The 18,508-nt window shown below is 37.5% G+C and overlaps 1 protein-coding gene across 7 annotated transcripts in view; it reads left to right on the plus strand.

The window, feature by feature from the left end:
• The window catches only part of LOC139981342 (solute carrier family 4 member 11-like), a 196,503-nt gene that overhangs the window by 25,328 nt on the left and 152,667 nt on the right, over nucleotides 1-18,508 (plus strand). For 6 of the 7 annotated variants that reach the window (XM_071993710.1, XM_071993683.1, XM_071993720.1 and 3 more), the window contains one exon: nucleotides 1,205-1,675. The exons of the other annotated variant lie outside the window; for it this stretch is intronic. In XM_071993710.1, coding sequence (XP_071849811.1) covers nucleotides 1,207-1,675 — 469 coding nt within the window. In that variant the 5' untranslated portion in view covers nucleotides 1,205-1,206. The remainder of the gene's footprint in view (nucleotides 1-1,204; nucleotides 1,676-18,508) is intronic. 7 annotated transcript variants of the gene reach the window in all.

Raw genomic sequence — 18,508 nt, forward strand, 5'->3', positions numbered from 1 at the left:
CGTGTTTGCTTTTCCACTTGCACTGGCGATTAATAAAACATTTCTTGAATACTTTTATTCAATAATGTTTACACAATGTCAGTAATGTATCTTACAGAGTGTGAAGACCAGCATGCAGTATGCAGTATGTTCTGTTTTTTGTTAAAGCATCTGTTTGGATCTGGCCTGCAAGTTTACCAAACCTAAGTAACAAGTATTACTAATTAATAAACTTGCTTTGTTTGGGAAATACCTATAAATAGCAGATACCTTTACAAGTTGTGCCTGGGGCATGTCATTTTGTATATGAGTGATGATGTGATAGAGTCACTGGGGATCAGGAATCTTTTAGATTTTCTTTGTATTTCTTTTCAGATTTTCAAGGTACACTAATAGCAGGGCTGACATTGAAATCGGTGCCATCATTCGGTTATGTTAATATGTTAGAGTCAGCATTTGCAAATACCATCTCCATTACAGAAAAAAATAATAATAAAGGAAAAGATAAGAAAATGACGCACATGTGGCTTGATGATGTCATATATTTAGATTTGATCAAGTCTGAAGGGTTAGGTGTGAAGTGTCATTAAATCTGTAATATCTGCTTTAAATATGGAAAATGATTTTCCTAAACTGTTTGAGAAAGTTGTTCATGACATCTTATCTCTATCACAGAGACCTTTAATGATGGTTGGTGTAGTGAAAACTAACACTCAAAATGAAGCACTTTGTCTTTCATATAATCACTTTATTAATTCAATAATAAAATGTGTTATTGGTTGTCTATCTGTAGTGGTGACTTTGATGTACAATCTTAATTCGTTCATGTTAATGTGTGATGCACATTATGTAAGCCTCTCCTTGCTTACCCGTCTTCAATCTAATACTGGAGTTTCCCTGTGTACCTAATATATACCTAAACATGAATATTGTACACTTCCATTGGTATGTGTTGCATTCTTTCACATCTGGGTATATTGAAACCTAACGACTTGCAATTTTCTTGGTTTTCAAATTTAATCCTTTCATTTAATACATGGTTCTATGTTGTCACGGTGCCATATAAAAAGTTAGCAAAGTTCTCACTTCATGAGTCATGATCCCATGTATAAAGTTAGCAAAGTTATTACATCATGTCATTTAATTATCTGTTGTCATTGTTTACAGAATAACTTTTGAAACATTGATTTTTAGCTTAAAACATTTATTTTTGACTTTTCAATAGGAATGGGGGAAAGCAGTAAAGGACATGAAACTCTCCAGAGACATGTTTCTAGTGAAAGTCTTGAATCTGATGATGACAAAAATAGCCATGGGCTCAAACCCCCTCAGATCCATGTGGAGCTATCTAGATCGGTTTCTGACAACTTGGACTCTGCCTCTGTGGAGAAGAGACAATTTAAGTCGCAGCTCTCTGCACCTCCCATGGTAGGTAATAATACGACAAGGAGCACAGAAAATGTCAGCAATGGGAATCACCACCTGGTATCACCTAATTCACCGCGAACTAGTATTAGTAGCACAGGGACGGGATCACCAGGATCAACCCTGTCACTTAGAAAATGGAGAGCAGGATCATTGGTACGGTACAACAAAGATCCTGTTCAGCTGGCAAATGCAGGCCAGTTGACTGAAGTACGAATGAGAGGTTTATCAGGATATGAGGTGAATATTTTAGACTGGGACGAAGATGGAGGTAAGTGACAGTTTGCATTAAATCTTCATAAAAGCTGACAAAATATTTGATTGGAAGCATGAGTACACACATAATTCCACATAATGGAGGGGAAAAAATTGCATAACACATAGAATTTTTCATTATGCAAAGAAATCCCATGTTACGGTGGTATGTAGAATTCGAAAGTTTTTTTTGTTACTTTATGAAAGTTGTTGAATTTTTTTTTTCTGTACAGTAGAACATTAATAAACTGAATCATGTTGAAAATCTCTTTAATTTCTAATTCTTATAAAGTTACCTCCTTTATGCAAATTCCTACCTCTTGTTGTATGCAAAATGAGTGATGAATGCAATATATTCTCGATAAGAGGCAAACACTCCTCCTGAAATGATTCTCAGCAAGATTAAGTTTAATCAAGACTTTCTTACTTACAAAAAGATATTACCTTACAGTTTGTCTAGATTTTTTAACATGTGACCTAACCATGTGATTCGTGGATGTTATTACCTGAGCAATGTAGGGAACCACTAATTGTATGAACTCGCAAACGATCATGATTAATAAATAGCTTTAGTCCCTGAAGGATGTTCTGATTAAACTGTCGTACTTAAAGAACCGCAGAGATTTGCTATTTGCTTTCACCGTGGCTTCATAACTAAATATCCCCCGGAGGATAATATTCTGTTTGTATGATTGGGAGCCGTTTTTTCCTGTCCTCACTGCAAGTTGGAGATATTAGAATTCAAGTTAGCATTGCAATGTTTAGTAACTGTACTTTTAGAATCAGAAGAGCAGCTAGATGATAATAATATTCAATACAATTTTTTTAATATGAAGATGGAAGAGTACTATTGACTACTTAGTCTCTCTATCTCCCATCCCCCAACCTCCCCTCCTCCCCCCCCCCCCAAAGAAAAGGGAAAGAGATGGGAGTTATGAAGATAGATAAGTTGTACAAAAGTAACATTTCAGGTCGTATTAATCTGAAAGAGCAACAGCCAAACAAGATCATTCTCCTGAATATGAACAGTATGTCACAGTAACAAGGTAGAGCAGGTGAATTCTGCATTCATTGATGATGGTTGAAATTATTTATGGGAGAATATACATTTTAGATGAAGTAGACTTAGCTCTCTTGAAGGGAGAGCTTCCCATTCCCCCTCCCATGATGCAGTGGCGGAGCTAGGGGTATTGGTCAGGGGGGTGAAAATGGTCTGTAGGGGCGCTTTCGACACTATCTAAGCAGAGGTCACCACAGGTTGGCCCGGAGTGTACAGAAATTGTTTGAGTAAAGATACTCCCTAGATCACCGGAAACGACCCATTCCGGGCCTTGCTTATTTGCATATAAACGAAGAATAGATGGGTGTCATCGCCATTTTGTCAGAAAATTACACCAACAAAATGTGACAAATGTCAATAGGTATTTGAGAGCGCAATAAAAAAGTCAATAATCGCGATTAAGAAAAAAATGGTAAAAAGCTGATAAGGGTGCCAGCAGTCCATTTGAGTCCGTCAGGGGGGGCATCCGCCCCCTCTGACTGTATGGTAGCTCCGCCACTGCCATGATGTGGAAACATTACACTGTGGTGTGTGTATAGTCCTGATGGTAAACTTAATCATTACAATGGGAAGTTCTTTGTGTCTTTAACTCTCTCCTTTCCCTCCTTAAGAACATTTCTTTAAATTTTACAGTGCAATTTGTTACATTTTCAACTGCACAACATTATACAGCATATATCCTTGCAATCTTGCTATATCTGTCTTCAAACTGCTAACCTGTCTTTTTCTAATTTTTAATTTTATCTAGAGATTAATTGAGACTTCTCAGATTCTAAAAGCAATATGAAAGTTCTACCAAGTCTTCTCTTTTAACCTTCAAACACTTACTTATACTGTATAGTGTATACAACAGTGAGAGCTACTGTACAGTAATCCTTTTTTTAGAGTTCCAGTACCTACATCTTAAATTGCACTGCACAGAATTTTTTTCCATCAAAGTAGCTCCATCTGTTTTCTCACCGTACCTTCACTCATCTTCTCCCAGAAACAGGTAAACATGTGTGAGATTACATCGGAATATCTACAATTTAATAGCTTCAATTTTGTCTCTAATCAACTGGTGCTTTTAACAATGGTGTGTAGACTCGTAGTAGCATGTTCACTGATATCAATGCACAAGGCTTGCGATAAAGTCCTCTAATATTCATGTCTGTTTATCAGATGATAAATCAAGTTCATTATTTGTGGTAAATCTGATGTGACATTTTGTTCAAACTTACTGTTGCAGTCACCAGTGGCAAATGGTGTCTGTAGCATTGTAGCGAGCCATCATTTATTGTGATGTGATATGAATTGACAAGGCCTTAGATTCATTGTTTGACACAAGAATTATGATGGTCAGTGGTATTAAACAAAGGCTAGATTGTAGTTAAATATCATTTTTGGTCATGCACATGATGGAAGGGAAGGGAAGGGAATTTGAGGAGACTAAGGGCACAATTGAGTGGTTTGAGCTAGGATGGGTGAGACAGAGCCCTTGGGAAGGGGAAGACAGAGCCCTTGGAAAGGGGGAGACAGAGCCCTTGGGAAGGGGGGACAGAGCCCTTGGGAAGGGGGAGACAAAGCCCTTGGGAAGGGGAGACAAAGCCCTTGGGAAGGGGGACTTAGGCAGGTAGTGGGATATAGTTGAGAGATAGAGTGCAGTATTTATGAGTTGTTAGGAGAGGAGAGGAATGACATATTCCTATTTTGATGGATGAATCTTGAGTGAGAGAAAGAGAAATTTCCACACATGCAAGCCTTGAAGTACTAGAAGGATATAGTTGATAGTAAGCGTAGAATCAGTTCTCAGTATCTTGAAATATATGCCTTGAACCTTGTTAGCTCTTTAAATGAGATGTCAAGCTCTTTCATTAGATCTGATAAGCTGCTGTGCTCAAGAGTTAAGTTACTTGCAGTGTATATTGATACAATGATGGTGTGGTGAAGTCATCACTGTTGGATGAACATTCCGTTGCGGCATGTCGAACAACTCGTTGAAGTGTCTACCTTAGATCATTATCAAAAGAGACTTGGTGAACAAAGTGTTAGCTAACAAGCAATTTTGTGTTTTTTAGTACCATAGTGTTACTGTCTTTTAATCTCTTTGCTTTTGGTCCTGTCAGTATGTTTTTTCTTCTGATAGCATCACACTAATTTAAAAAAAAGTAAGGAGATACCATCAAACTCAGTTCCTGTCACCATTGATGTAGATTATTTCCTATAAAGGCATAAAATGAGACTTAATCATGCATGCTGCCATGCTTGTGGAAAATGTTCAGTTCCCATGGCAACACCTGTTTTGGCAAAGTCTGCAACTTGTTGAACTTCAACACATGTTCATTGGCACCATTGAAAGAACTGATTTTCCAGCAATACTGTACAGCAGCTGTCAAGGAAGATAAGGGAGTCTCAGTAATGCTAACAAAGAAGGTTGCTTTTTGAGGATTTTCAAATATCGATTTTCAGTGAAGTGTGCCATCTGTTTATTTTGAAATCAACAACAATACATTATACAAAGAGAGTACAGAATGTGAAGAAGATACAGAGCAATCGATGTTGAAATTCTAGTAAAACCTAGTTCACACAACCATTTGACAGAGATTTGGGACAAGATGCTAAGATAGGGTTCCACTCAAGGGCGTAGGAACCGGGGGGGCTGGGGGCGCCAGCCCCCCCCAGTGAAAAATGTGGAGGGGCGGAAGTATCGTTCCGCCCCCCCGCTCCGCAAGTCAGAAAACCCCTTTTCATTTCCAAATGAGAAAAAAATCTCATTTGGAGCACCAAATTGCATCTAAGGCCAGGTGAAAATACAAAATTAAGTTTACAAAATGGAGTGGGTGTTGAAGTGTGCTATATTGCACCAAATTGCATCTGAGGCCACCTGGAAATGCAAAAAATTCCCAAGGGGAGGGGGACACCCCCTCCCCTTAGACCCCTCCCCCAGGCCGGCCATCAGTCTTCAGCCCCCCACTCAAAAGTACCTTCCTACACCACTGGTTCCACTTAATAGTAATTAATATGGAATATTTCAGCTTTCCAGGTGGTGTCATATCTATATCCATTTTAAAGAATGATTAACCCATCGACAGGATATCACACTGCCAATTTGGACAGTATGTTCTATATCTGCATAATACCATCATTTTCCTTTTAACGATTTATAGTTACTGCAACATGTAAGCCATGTACTGTACATAATCTAAGCAGTACCGTCCAGTTTTTACCCTGCACCTCATGGAATTTCATTGCAACTTTTCCTTATTAGAAAAACATCAGTTCATGCATCAAAATTTAAGCAATAAGCTTACTTGTGTACTGCAGAATACTAAATGAGTACTGTGAATCAAGCAAACTCTGTCAGCTCTCGCAATGCATCAGTCACAAAAGAAGTTGAATTCTGAGCCAATGTATCCACTCTATACCTAGTACCTGAATGTGCGACATGTAGGTATATTTCATTCTCTTCTCTGCAGAACTGATAAATTGTGAGATATGTATGTTAGTAGTAATTGGTCTGTTCAGCATGACTTTATACACATGGCAACTGCATCTACTTGATGGATCTCATAATCTGCACAAAACAACACCATCGAAGGAATGTTAGAAGAGAATGTGTCACTGTTTACTTTATAAACTGTTAACTTCCAGTATGTTTGTGAAATATTGTTTCATTACAGCAAAAACGTTTGCAATCCATAAGATGTAAATTTTACATTCTATCTGATAATTTGGGCTTCTGAGTATCACTGAATGTAATCAAGCAATATTTCCAAGCTTTCTGGTTTCACAGGCTGTATGAAAATTCTGTGTAGCTCTACCAATAAAGTTAAAAAGTTAAAGTTGAAAGTTTACAGTCTTGTTCACGACCAAGGCCCCCTGACACGACTACAAAACTAACCCCGGGTCATTGGTAACTCGTCACACTCACACACCAAGTGTACACAATTAAAAAGATCCCTCCTGGGGCAGTTTAGCTACAACTACGTGTCCCCAGGGGGACTTCCCATAAGGTGCAGCCACAACTATATTCACCTATAGAACTATTACACAAAAACTCACCTCGCAAGTCACCATTTATACACCTGGGTGAAGAGAGGCAATGGAGATTAAGTGACTTGCCCAAGGATACAGCGTGATGATCTGACCAGGACTAGAACCTGCAATCCATTGCCTTAATCACTGTAACACTCTCAATGCTACAATGACAAAAATGCACAGCAAAGTTTTACTGATGCAATATCCTTTTAAAAGAATGAATGTTCCCATGACAGATAATGATTGTCGAAAATAGTCTGTCAGTTTTCTGCATTCTCATACAAGTCTTTATGACAAAGATATGACTTGTTCAAGTTTTTAATAGGTTTTATGAATGTACTATATAAAGGGCCCCCATCTGATAATGTGGCACCAAATGGCTCTAATTGAGCTGAAATATTGTTTCTCAAATTAGTCATGGCAGAAGGAAGATAATATTTGGAAAAGCAATAACATCTCGATGACAGCTTGAAGAACATCGTCAGATATACTGTATTTAAGCATTCAAAATTTCAGGAAACTTAACAGCCATTGTAATGGAGGCAGTTTTCTTAAAAGTATGTTTGCCACATTTGATGGTATCATAAATGATCCACAGTGTTCTATTTCCTGGAGCATGAAGGGTCCATCTGAAATAGGCTTATCTTAATGAAATGAAAAGGTGGATTTTATTTAGCCACTAGTTGATAAAGGTATCAATTGGAGGGCCTGATGAACCGATCTTCCTCAAAGGCAAGGCAGGATCTTCCCCAAAGGCAAATCTTCCTCGAATCTTCCTCAAGGCAGGATCTTCCTCAAGGCAGGATCTTCCTCAAGGCAGGATCTTCCTCAAAGGCAAACTGAAACAAAAACAGAATTCAGAACACATTAAAACTAGACAGATGGACAGACAACTAAATTGGAGCATGAACAATGTACGATTCACCAACACAGGCTTTTTGAGAAACAGTAAATGTAAGTTTCTGTTGTTGTTGTTAAGTTGACATATAAAGGTAACAGATGTTTATCCACATCCTGGAAATGCTTATATTTGTTTATATCAAGTCTTAAAATATTAATTGAACTTTAAACTGTAAATACAGAAGAAAATACAGAAATTTGAATCAAATGTCAAACATCACTAACATTACATGTTTACTGAAAGGATACTTCATTCTCAACCATAAAAGTAAAGTTGTTTTCTACTGTGTTCTTTGTTTGACATGAATATAAAGAGAGAGCTCTGCAGGTCAAAGCATGTGCTAGTACATGTGTTTCTGTAATATGAAGTGAACAGTTACATATTTTTAAGCAGACAAGTAGAGCAAGCATTGTTTACTGTACTTACCAATTTTTTATGGTTCAGTTTTGTGAAAGGTGCTAATGCTTTGGGAACAAAATTGCTCAACTTGATGATGATATAATTGATTTCCACATCTCATAGCCAAAAGAAAAAAGATGATTTAGACTGTCAAAAATGGTATCGTGTTGTGTAAAATAACGAAGTGCAGGATGACGCTTCAAGATTTGTGTGACATGTGATAATCTGTTACATCCTGCAGTAGTCACTGAGATGCTTTAAAACTTACATGATCTAAAACATTGCAAGAATTCATTCATCTGTGAAAATTAGAGCAAGCAAATATTTGAGTTGTTTCAGGTGGAGCAAGTCTGTGTTCACAAGTTTTGTACTGCAGAACTCTGCTTTATAGAAAATTTGTGGATAATTGTTTTACTATTGTATTGGTCTAAAGTTAAAATTCTTTTGGTTCAATTGAGATCATTGTATTGTAGCTTCAATTTGAATTAGTTAATAATCAATTAAAGGCATTGAAGACTCGCCCCAAACTGCATGCTGCGCTCTGGAAAAGTTAACTTTCCGTTGCTTGCAAGTGAAGTTTTCTGCTTGTCGCTACAAAATGCAGACAGTAATGAAACGTGATACCTTGTTATCTTTTGCTGGACCTGAGATGTCCATCGCTGTATCTTTTGTTTACTGTGCTGTGGGTATTGACCGCAGCTGTAAGTACTGACTGCACACTCTGAGTGTCTTATTACCGAAGGTAGCAGGCTGTGTGCGTATTTTCTGGGATCGATGGTGGTGTCTAACACTTCTGTTACACCTCATTCGAAACTAGGTCAGATTACTGGCATTAGACGTTTCTTTTTAAGCGAGTCTTCACACCGTTTAAAGCTGCACTTTGCATTGACGGTGTGCAGTATAGTGTAATTAGCATACTTGACGGCTAAAGGAAGGGTGAAGTATCCAGAAAAGATAACCTGGTTACCCAATTATAACTCTGGCGTCACTAAATGAGCAATATTTAACATGAGGCATTACTGACAAAGTTTCAAATATGGGTTGAATATTAGAAATGATATGTAATAACTAAAATGAATATGAAACAGGGGCGGATCCAGGATTTTGAGAAAGGGGGGGCCGACATCCCGATGGTAGCACTTTAGTAATCTGCGTCCTGGGGGAGGGGTCTAGGGGAGGGGCCCCCTCCCCCTTGGAAATTTTTGGTTAATTGTGAGTGCTTAGATGCAAAATGGTGAAACATTTCGCCAAAAACTAGAAAAACCAGAAACGTTGCAGACACGCTTTTTTGTGCACATCTTTTTTCTCGATAGACACATATTTAAGAACGCTCAACAGTGCATGTACAATGCATACACTATTATTGCGTCGATTCGTTTTTTCTTTTGCTTGAAAATTATGACGCCAGATTCACCCCAAGAACAAACATAAAACAAGACATGTTCAATGAGATAATTATGATATACTTATTAATGAAAGGGGGGTGTAGGCGGTTTTACACTATCTAACGCAACGTAGTCGCCAAGAACCTGAAGTATTTTTAAGGGAGGGCCCGATAATAAGCGGAAACGGATCACCGACCGAAAAAATATCGGAATTTGTGGACTATTTCTTGCTTCCTATTCAGGGGCGTAGCGAAGGGGTTTTTGTTGGGGGGGTGTGGAGAATTTGATTTGCCGACGGATCTGGAAGTGGTGACTGAAATGGGGGAGGGTTTCCAAAGGGGAGGGGGTGTCCCCCTCCCCTTTGGAAAATTTTTAGTTTTGAAACGTCCTTAGATGCAATCTGGTGCATATTTTAAGTCAAACTTGATTTGCCGACGGATCTGGAAGTGGTGACTGAAATGGGGGAGGGGTCTAATGGGAGGGGGTGTCCCCTCCCCTTTGGAAAATTTGTAGTTTTGAAACGTCCTTAGATGCAATCTGGTGCATATTTTAAGTCAAATTTGATTTGCCGACGGATCTGGAAGTGGTGACTGAAATAGGGGAGGGGTCTAAGGGGAGGGGGTGTCCCCCTCCCCTTTGGAAAATTTTTAGTTTTGAAACGTCCTTAGATGCAATCTGGTGCATATTTTAAGTCAAACTTGATTTGCCGACGGATCTGGAAGTGGTGACTGAAATGGGGGAGGGGTCTAAGGGGAGGGGGTGCCCCCTCCTCTTTGGAAAATTTGTAGTTTTGAAACGTCCTTAGATGCAATCTGGTGCATATTTTAAGTCAAATTTGGCACCGTAGAATTTCCATTTCGATATTATTTTTATGGCAGTCGGCAGAAGAAGAATTAATTGGGACCAATTATCGAACTGTGTTTTCTCTTTCACCGATTGTTGAAATAGTGAAACTTCGTGATGAAAATGTTCAGAAAACTTTCCGGTAATGAGAAATAACAACATTCATTGATATACAAGCGAGAAACGTTAAAAATTGTGTACAATTCGTGAGCCGTGCCCTTAAGTTTTCCACGGAGAACGAATGACATCTGCGATGACCTCATTCTGAACAGAGGATAATAACAACACGTTGCACACGATAGCACGACTCATGGGCTACGGCCTATACGGAAGCCTTTAATTCCATTTCTTTCACTGAGTTGCCGGCGATTCTGGCACTCGCTTAGCTGAGCCTGGCTACAGTAGCTATACTGACGGCCGTGACATTATCAGTTATTTGCCGAGAGGTTTTTAACTTGCAGGCGTCGGATGATTGGATTGGTGAATGAGTTTATCAGATGAAGAACTGGAAAATCGAAATAACCGATAAAGAAGCTCCGTTCTCCTTGTCTCTATTCAGCTTTCCTTCTTTCTTCCCCTTCCGCTCTCTTCACCTTTTCTCTTTTTGCCGACAGACCCAAAATTTGCCGACAGCGACCAAATTATTATATACACTACCCACCCCCCCCCCCCGCTCGCTACGCCCCTGCACGCGGAATTATCCAAACTGTTTCCAAAAGAACCGATTCTAGCCTATACAAAAGGGCCCAAAATCTCAAAGGTTTACTTGTTAACTCAAGGTTTCATACTAACGAAGAATCAGCTGACTCTCAAGGTTCACAAGAAGCTCTTTTAGATGCTCTTATAGCTGCACTATGAGTCCATAAAAACTCGTGCACAGAAAATAGATGCATTTTGAGAACGAGACGCCCAGGCCGAATATAAAATATTCAAAGGCTACTACTGATGAAGCTCCTCCTATAAAGTTTGAGAGCAGAAACCGGTCTAGTTGGTCATAAGAACCTACACTAGTCTCTCCTACTATTAACAGTACACTCAATTCACCTAATAGGTGCAATTATGTTTCACCACGAGGACCATGCTATAAGTTCATGTTCCTTGGGCCCTCCCTTAAAAATACTTTAGGTTCTTGGCGACTACGTTGCGTTAGATAGTGTAAAACCGCCTACACCCCGTTTCATTCAGATAATTATGATATACTTGCTAACTGTGCATTGATTTTCCCTGACAGTAATAGTCAGCACTATAGTACTGAGCCGTATCTAATTAATACGTGATGTCGCGTAGGCCTGGTAATTGCCTTAGTTTCAAATTTGGAATAAAAACGATCGCGTTTCAGGGAAGAGCAGCTGGATATATATTAGGCTTTTCTTTCACCAAGTTATGCCTATTAGGAATTTGAAGTACTCCCACATAAAAAAACGCAACTGATTTCCAAAAAGGGGGGGCCGGGGCCGGGTCGGCCCCCCCTGGATCTGCCCCTGTGAAAGATCATCAGTAAGCTCAAGCATCAGTTAATATGCAAGCAAGAAAAACAATTCCATTCCCTAGGTTTATAGTAGACCCCAAATTCTAGGGAAGCAAAAAAGATGATACAGTTACATGTAAGAAAACTGCTTGTAGCATCAATCATTAAAGATAAGACCAAGGTAATATTTATAAGACAAACAAGAGAATGCAAAGTTCCTTTGAAATGAGACGAGATGAAAAAGTAGACATCTATATAAACACAGTTGAAGAAGTTTCAGGTTGAAGAGAACATTGTGTAACATTTTGGAACACTAGCCTGCAGTGATACAGAATTAAGTTGACACAGTTCAATGGTGATTATTTCTCCCTTTTAGGGCAATACTGCCTTATTTGTGTTAGTATCATTTCAAGTTCCTGCAGCTGTGCAGATGCACAATTCCAAGGGTAAAATAATACTGATGGGCTGCAGTGATGGAAAAAAAGAAAGAAAGGGAGAGCCTCAACCTTAAAAAGAAGTACTCAAAATTATTGAAAGCATGAATGTAAAATTCTATTTTTGGTATATTTTGAGTCAATATAGTCATTTCCACTTGGTGCCCAGGGAAGAACATTTAATTGCATTAGTTTCTCTCCAGTCTGCTTATTTCTCTAGATCACTGAACGTATTACAGCATACAGGTCAAGCGACTCATGTTCCGTCTAGATTCCGACGACGTTATGAGGAAGCCAACTTGTTGAGGCTTTTCTATGTTCGTGCATTATAACACGCTGCAACCCTGTTCCCTCTATCTAGACTTATTGATTTTAGCTTAAGTTTTGTCTTATATAGCAGGTTTGCATTTTTTTTCTGACTGGACTGTATCCAGATGTCTATTTCTTCGATATTGAAGGCCAGTGGAGATGTTTTTGCGAGTTTACGTTTGCACTTCATTTGACATAACACTTCATTATGCAAACAGGTAGATTTGATCTCTCTCCACGGGTTTGTATGGTACATTAGAGAGCTGTAAAGAATATTGACAAGGAAATTGTTTTTTAATTTTTGTTTCTCTTACAGGCCATTGAGTATGTTTACGTGCAGTTATACTTAGCATAAGTACATCTACATAGCATATGTACATCTGTTACTTTGCTCAGTTTCATTAATAATAAATTATCATCACCTATCATAGTGTTATTTCCAGCTTTCATGTAATCACTGCTAATTATAATCATGTATTTATTTACCCTGATCGACTTGGGACTGTGAGATGATATACAGTTTGCAATTGGAACTGTACTGAGGGAGGGAGATCTTTCTGTGTTAACATCAACTTTCTGGTTACAGAAAGCTATGCATGTGCCATTTCTCATTGATTTTTAACAGATTCCTGACTGTACGCACTGTATGCATAATTATACCTTCTTGATATATATGTAAATGTACGCACCGACAGCTTGCCAGAATTGCAAATATTAATGTACAGCTAAATTTACATTAGCTGAAGAAACCATGCACAACTTACATTCAGCAAATATATATGTATACAAATTAAATTCCACACAGATAAGACACAGACTTGCAATTAGTTGGTTCATTAAAGTGCATGATACAGATCGTGATAATTATTTAGATTCAGAATTATCCAAATCATTATAACCATCGATGTAGTAAATGTCAAATTTAGATTATAAAAAAGAATCTCCAAAGAAGTTTTATGGTTTCCCTTGAAAAACAAAAATTCTCATTTAGTTCAATAGTTCAGTTCAATTCAGTTCAAGGGTGCAATATACAAATAACAAATTTTGGCCTGTTCCATGTAAGGATTTTTCCGACAGGAGAAGAAATCACTGCAAAACTTGCAAGCTCTTTGATTACGCATATCATAAATCTTGTATAAATAGTATGTCCAGCCATATTCCAGCTTGATTCTAATAACATCTGTCTTTCCTATTAGAATGTCAGATTTTGCATAAATCTATAGAGATTTCTCTGCATCAGTACCTTTCATGTTCATTTTCACTGCTCCTGCGATAATTAAAATCGTCTCTGGAAATTGAGAATGACACTTGAAATTGAAGGAAGATGTTGTCAAGATCATGACGATTGTGTTTTTTTCAACTCTTCTCTTATGACAAATTATATATACAACTATAATGTTTTTGCAGCCAGACTAAACTTTTCTGGCAGCAGTGATATCATGGAACCATAATTTTAGGATTATATTGCACAGGAAGTGTTTTATTACAGTAGAGTATCTCTCTTAACTCTGTATTGAATATGACGTCCCCCCCCCCCCCCACAGTAAATGCAATTATAATCTCTGTTTCCTTTTACCCCTCCTGTCTGGCTGTTATATGTTTTCACTGTGAATTAAATGGCAGCTGGTATGTTGAATATATTTCTCTTTTTAATATTAAAGTAGTTGGTTTGGACACAATCTTCATTGAGACAGCTAAAAAGGCCTTGATTAGTGATTTCTTTTATTTCATACCAGACAAATAATTGTATTTCCGTGCCTGAGAGAGATTTATTTTCACACATTGACTAATTTGAAAATCCAGCAACACTAATCAAACAACAGCAATTCAAGTGATAATTTTTCATTTAATCCGTGGCCATATGAACAGTATTATCACAAGATTACTTCTTTGCTGGGATAGATCATCATCTAAAGAATACTCTTGAAGTCCTGAATCTTTTATACTTTATACATATTTTGTTTATGTTTAATAAGAATAAAGTACCAGTTCCCAAAAAATTATTGATTTCAAACAAATTGGAATGAGCTATTATTGATTTAGACATATATGGAAGATTTATCTCTCTTCCAAGCTTTTGTTAAAGCTGAACAATACAGAATGCTCCCTAGTACATAATACCATCTAGTACATAATACCATCTCCAGCTTGCCACGATCTATCCCTCCATTGCGTATGTATGTACTTTACTAGCGATATGATACGACTGCAAAGATACATTTCATTTATATTACGGTGGTGGTGGTGTTGGCTGGTGTTGACATAGATTGGATTTGCCAAGCTATTACAGTGATGTAAATTGCTGTTGACTTGTCATGAATGAGCACTTGAGCTTTCTTTGGAGTTGAACTTCATCAACCACAGGAAGTAACACCTCACAAGTAAGCAGTCACTTATTTGCAATTTGATGAGCGGTGAGACCAGGCTTGGATGTTTCGATGCATTTCATTACGATACTGTAGTACTGCATGTAAATTGCAACCCGGCTCTGTACATATATTATTAGATTCACAATATTTTGTTTCATCCCATATGCGCATAATATATATTTGGATGGTGCATGTATGCAGCTGTCAGGATAATCTGTAATTAATGATGGATGTTGTACAATGACATGTAACACCTGTATAAAACTCGAAGAGTAGTGTCTCTTTTCCCACAAAGGTGTTTTGAGGGACTTTGTCAAATTTCCTTTACAGTTAAGAGCAATTTTTAATTTTTTTTAATATTTTTTTTATGCTCTACTGTAGGTGAGAACGAAGCCAGATAATGAGTCTTGAAAAAAACAAATGGAAAGATGTAAACACCTTCAAGCTGTAATATTGCATGTCATTATTGCTGCTCGTTTGCACAGTTTATAATGCAGCGTGAAACTAAGTAAGGAGAAAAATTTGAAGCATCTTATTCACATGTATGCAAGTCCCTTTTTGTTTGGTGACTTGGTGAGATATCCTAGAAAAATTGTACTCAGGTTCAAGATTTCTCAGCCATCATTCAACAGAATAAAATGGATTACTCTGAATTTGAAGTTTAATCCCCAGCTGCCTTCTATTGGAGTAACTGATTTGTTGAAAACTTGTTTTACTACGTATTTGCAGAACTTTCCTGAAGAGAAGAAAGATGAGTACAAAACTCCTCTCCCACTTTATACTGTAGTATTTGCAAATTTTTTGTAAGGGTATGATTTATGGTTACAAAGTATTAAACTCCCCCCAAAAATGTACAAAATTCTATTCATAGATGGAGGCCGTATTTCAAGCGTTGCCAAACTTGTTGGATGGGAATATTCACTATGTTTGTTTTATGATTTTAAAATAAAAAATAACATTTCAATCACACTTGAACTTGTAATGATGTGGTTATGACTGTTTGGCCTCTCCCTCAAATGTTTTGCTAATGTTTTATTATCAGTTATATAATTGATTTTTTCCCCTGGTTTGAATCTGGTCAACTGTTTATGATGGTCCCAAGTTTTAGTCGAACACTAGGTTTAAATAGTGAACTCATTTGTTTATTTTCGCTTTATTGATTCACTCCACCCTAAGCAACAATAATATGTGTAAGTCGCACAGCTTTCAAAAGCTGTGGTTACGGGTATGTGTTATTTTTATTGACACAGACTTGTTTCCAGTCAAGTTTTAGACCCAGAATAATTATTTGACCAAATTAACACAGGTTCTGCCTCTCAGAGCGAAAAGAAAATGAAGTAGCAAAAGTGAACATATTGTCACCTGCATTATCCAGTACTCAGTAATGATTATTAACAGGGTCAATTTAGCATGAATAAATTTCATTTCTTGATCAAATTTTGCACATTTGCATAATTATCTTAATTTCCTGCCCATGACAGAATGCTATGACAGATGTTTGAACCAAAATTTGGTAGAATATCCAGGTTTGTTCTTTAAAAGATATACAGTACCTGGTATATCAGTTACTTGTGAAATGAAGAACCATCCTTTAAATTAAAGGGATATTCGGCAAGCTGAAGCAGATTACTTAATTAAACTACTGGTACAGTAACTATCTGCATCTTCAGATCACAATCACAACCTCGTAGCATATCGTATACGATGCAGATATGAATTTATCAAATTTGTTGGCTTTTTGTGACTGCATCTGGCAACAGCAATGGAAATGATGTTATCACTATAATTATGGAAGCTCTGGAGGTAAACAAAGTGGTTATGATCCTTAATGTTTATTACATAAATTGGATATGACACATAACCTTTAAAGTAAGTACTTAAAACATGAATAACTCGATAAATTCAGAGAGCAATTGTCTGGGGGACATATGTTGAAAAACCTCTACCCCCCTCTCCTACCTTGATCCCTCCCCATTTCTTCCCTTCTCTGTTTCTTCCGCCTTTCTCCTCCTCCTCTCTCCTTTAATAAACAAAATTATGGAAAAGGGAAGAACAAATGAAGAAAAAAGATATAAAATAAAACTGAAGACTATATTTTTAGATTTAATATAGTGTCTGGCATTTAGATTATTGCTTTGTGCTTTAATGAATTTCAATTTCTTTTAATCTAACCTGACTGTAGATGGGTCATGCTTGACCTGTTTCTTCCTTGGAATGTGTTAGGTGATGTAACCGACCCTTCCAAGGGAATAATTTTGATCAATTAACCTTAAAACTATTTGAGTTGCATACTCTAGTGAGTCGTGTCGCTTGCTCCTTGCACTTAACTTTCTTGTATAGACTGCAGAGTTCTTGGAATCATGCATTCCAAAAGTGTACATGGCACTTAATATATAAATCAAAAGTGCATCTAGTTGTCAGCTCGAAACTTTTAATTTTAGCGATGTTCTCCGAACAGTTTTGCGTCAATTCCTTTTCAGAACTGCTGTGGAAGCTTACAGTATTCAAGCAAAAGTCAAATTTAATATGTGGGTAGGTTACTTCTGATAAAGGAGTCTAGAGGTTGAGTTTATAAAATTAGATATGTGATAGCATTTTTAGTCTACAGTATAGGCAGGCGCGTAGCCAAGGGGGGGGCGAAGGGGGCAGCCGCCCCCTTGAGCATATTTTTAATTTTTTTTAAAAATGTTTTTATGATATCGCTAGTATTTTCAAAAGAGAAAATGCTAAGATGCAACTTACAAGGCCTGGGAAGTGCCATTTCCAGCGCTCTGGGAGGCATTTTCAGCCAAAATTTTCTTGTACGCTTCGGGCCAACCAGGATGGCGCTACGCTTAGATAGTTTGCATTGCCGAATCTACAGTTTCGCCCCTCCCTTGGCAAATTCCTGGCTACGCGCCTGAGTATAGGACTATCACAATCAGAGAAAAATTATAAGGAAATAGGAATTCAATTGGTGCTGAAGAATAGTAAAAGAAACAGTCCATCCATGTTGTGAATCTAGCTCTTAAATGGAAATTGGCTTTTTAAGGCCAGCCCTTTGTTTTCATATGAGCTCTATCACTGATGAAATGATCATTTCACTGTATCTTAATTGTCTGTCTCTTCATTTAATGTTCCCTGTATGTTTTTCTTTCCTTTAATGCGATTCATATTGATTGTGGAAATTAACCTTTTAGTTGTAATGTTCTCAAACTTTTTTGTAAATATTTGAGAGAAAAATTAGTTGGAAAGTGGTACACTCATACACAGTCAATAGTTTTGATGAAATATATATATTTTTTTCAATCATTAAATCTTTCAAATTTTGATTTCAATCTGAAATGAAATTTTTGGCTATACAGATTGATATGAAGAAAGAAAGCTTCATAATGAAACATGTGCCAGTCCTTCCTCTGGCCATGCAATTGCCTTTCATTTTCAATTCCAATCAGTTTTTCTTCGTGTAGTCCCGACTTACAGTAGGTATATAGCTAAACAACATTTGGGCCTCCCTTGATTTAATCGAAGGCACTCAAAACAACTGTTTTTCGATTAGGTATTGCCTGAGATTTGTGGCATCGTCACTGATGTGTTCTCTGATTGATTCATACTTTAAATGTTGCCAAGATGGGAAGAGAAAGAAGAGAGAGAAAGGGGCACTTTTGGGGATATTTCATTGTTG

Source organism: Apostichopus japonicus, chromosome 2 (genome assembly GCF_037975245.1).
Source record: "Apostichopus japonicus isolate 1M-3 chromosome 2, ASM3797524v1, whole genome shotgun sequence".
Lineage (NCBI taxonomy): Eukaryota > Metazoa > Echinodermata > Holothuroidea > Aspidochirotida > Stichopodidae > Apostichopus > Apostichopus japonicus.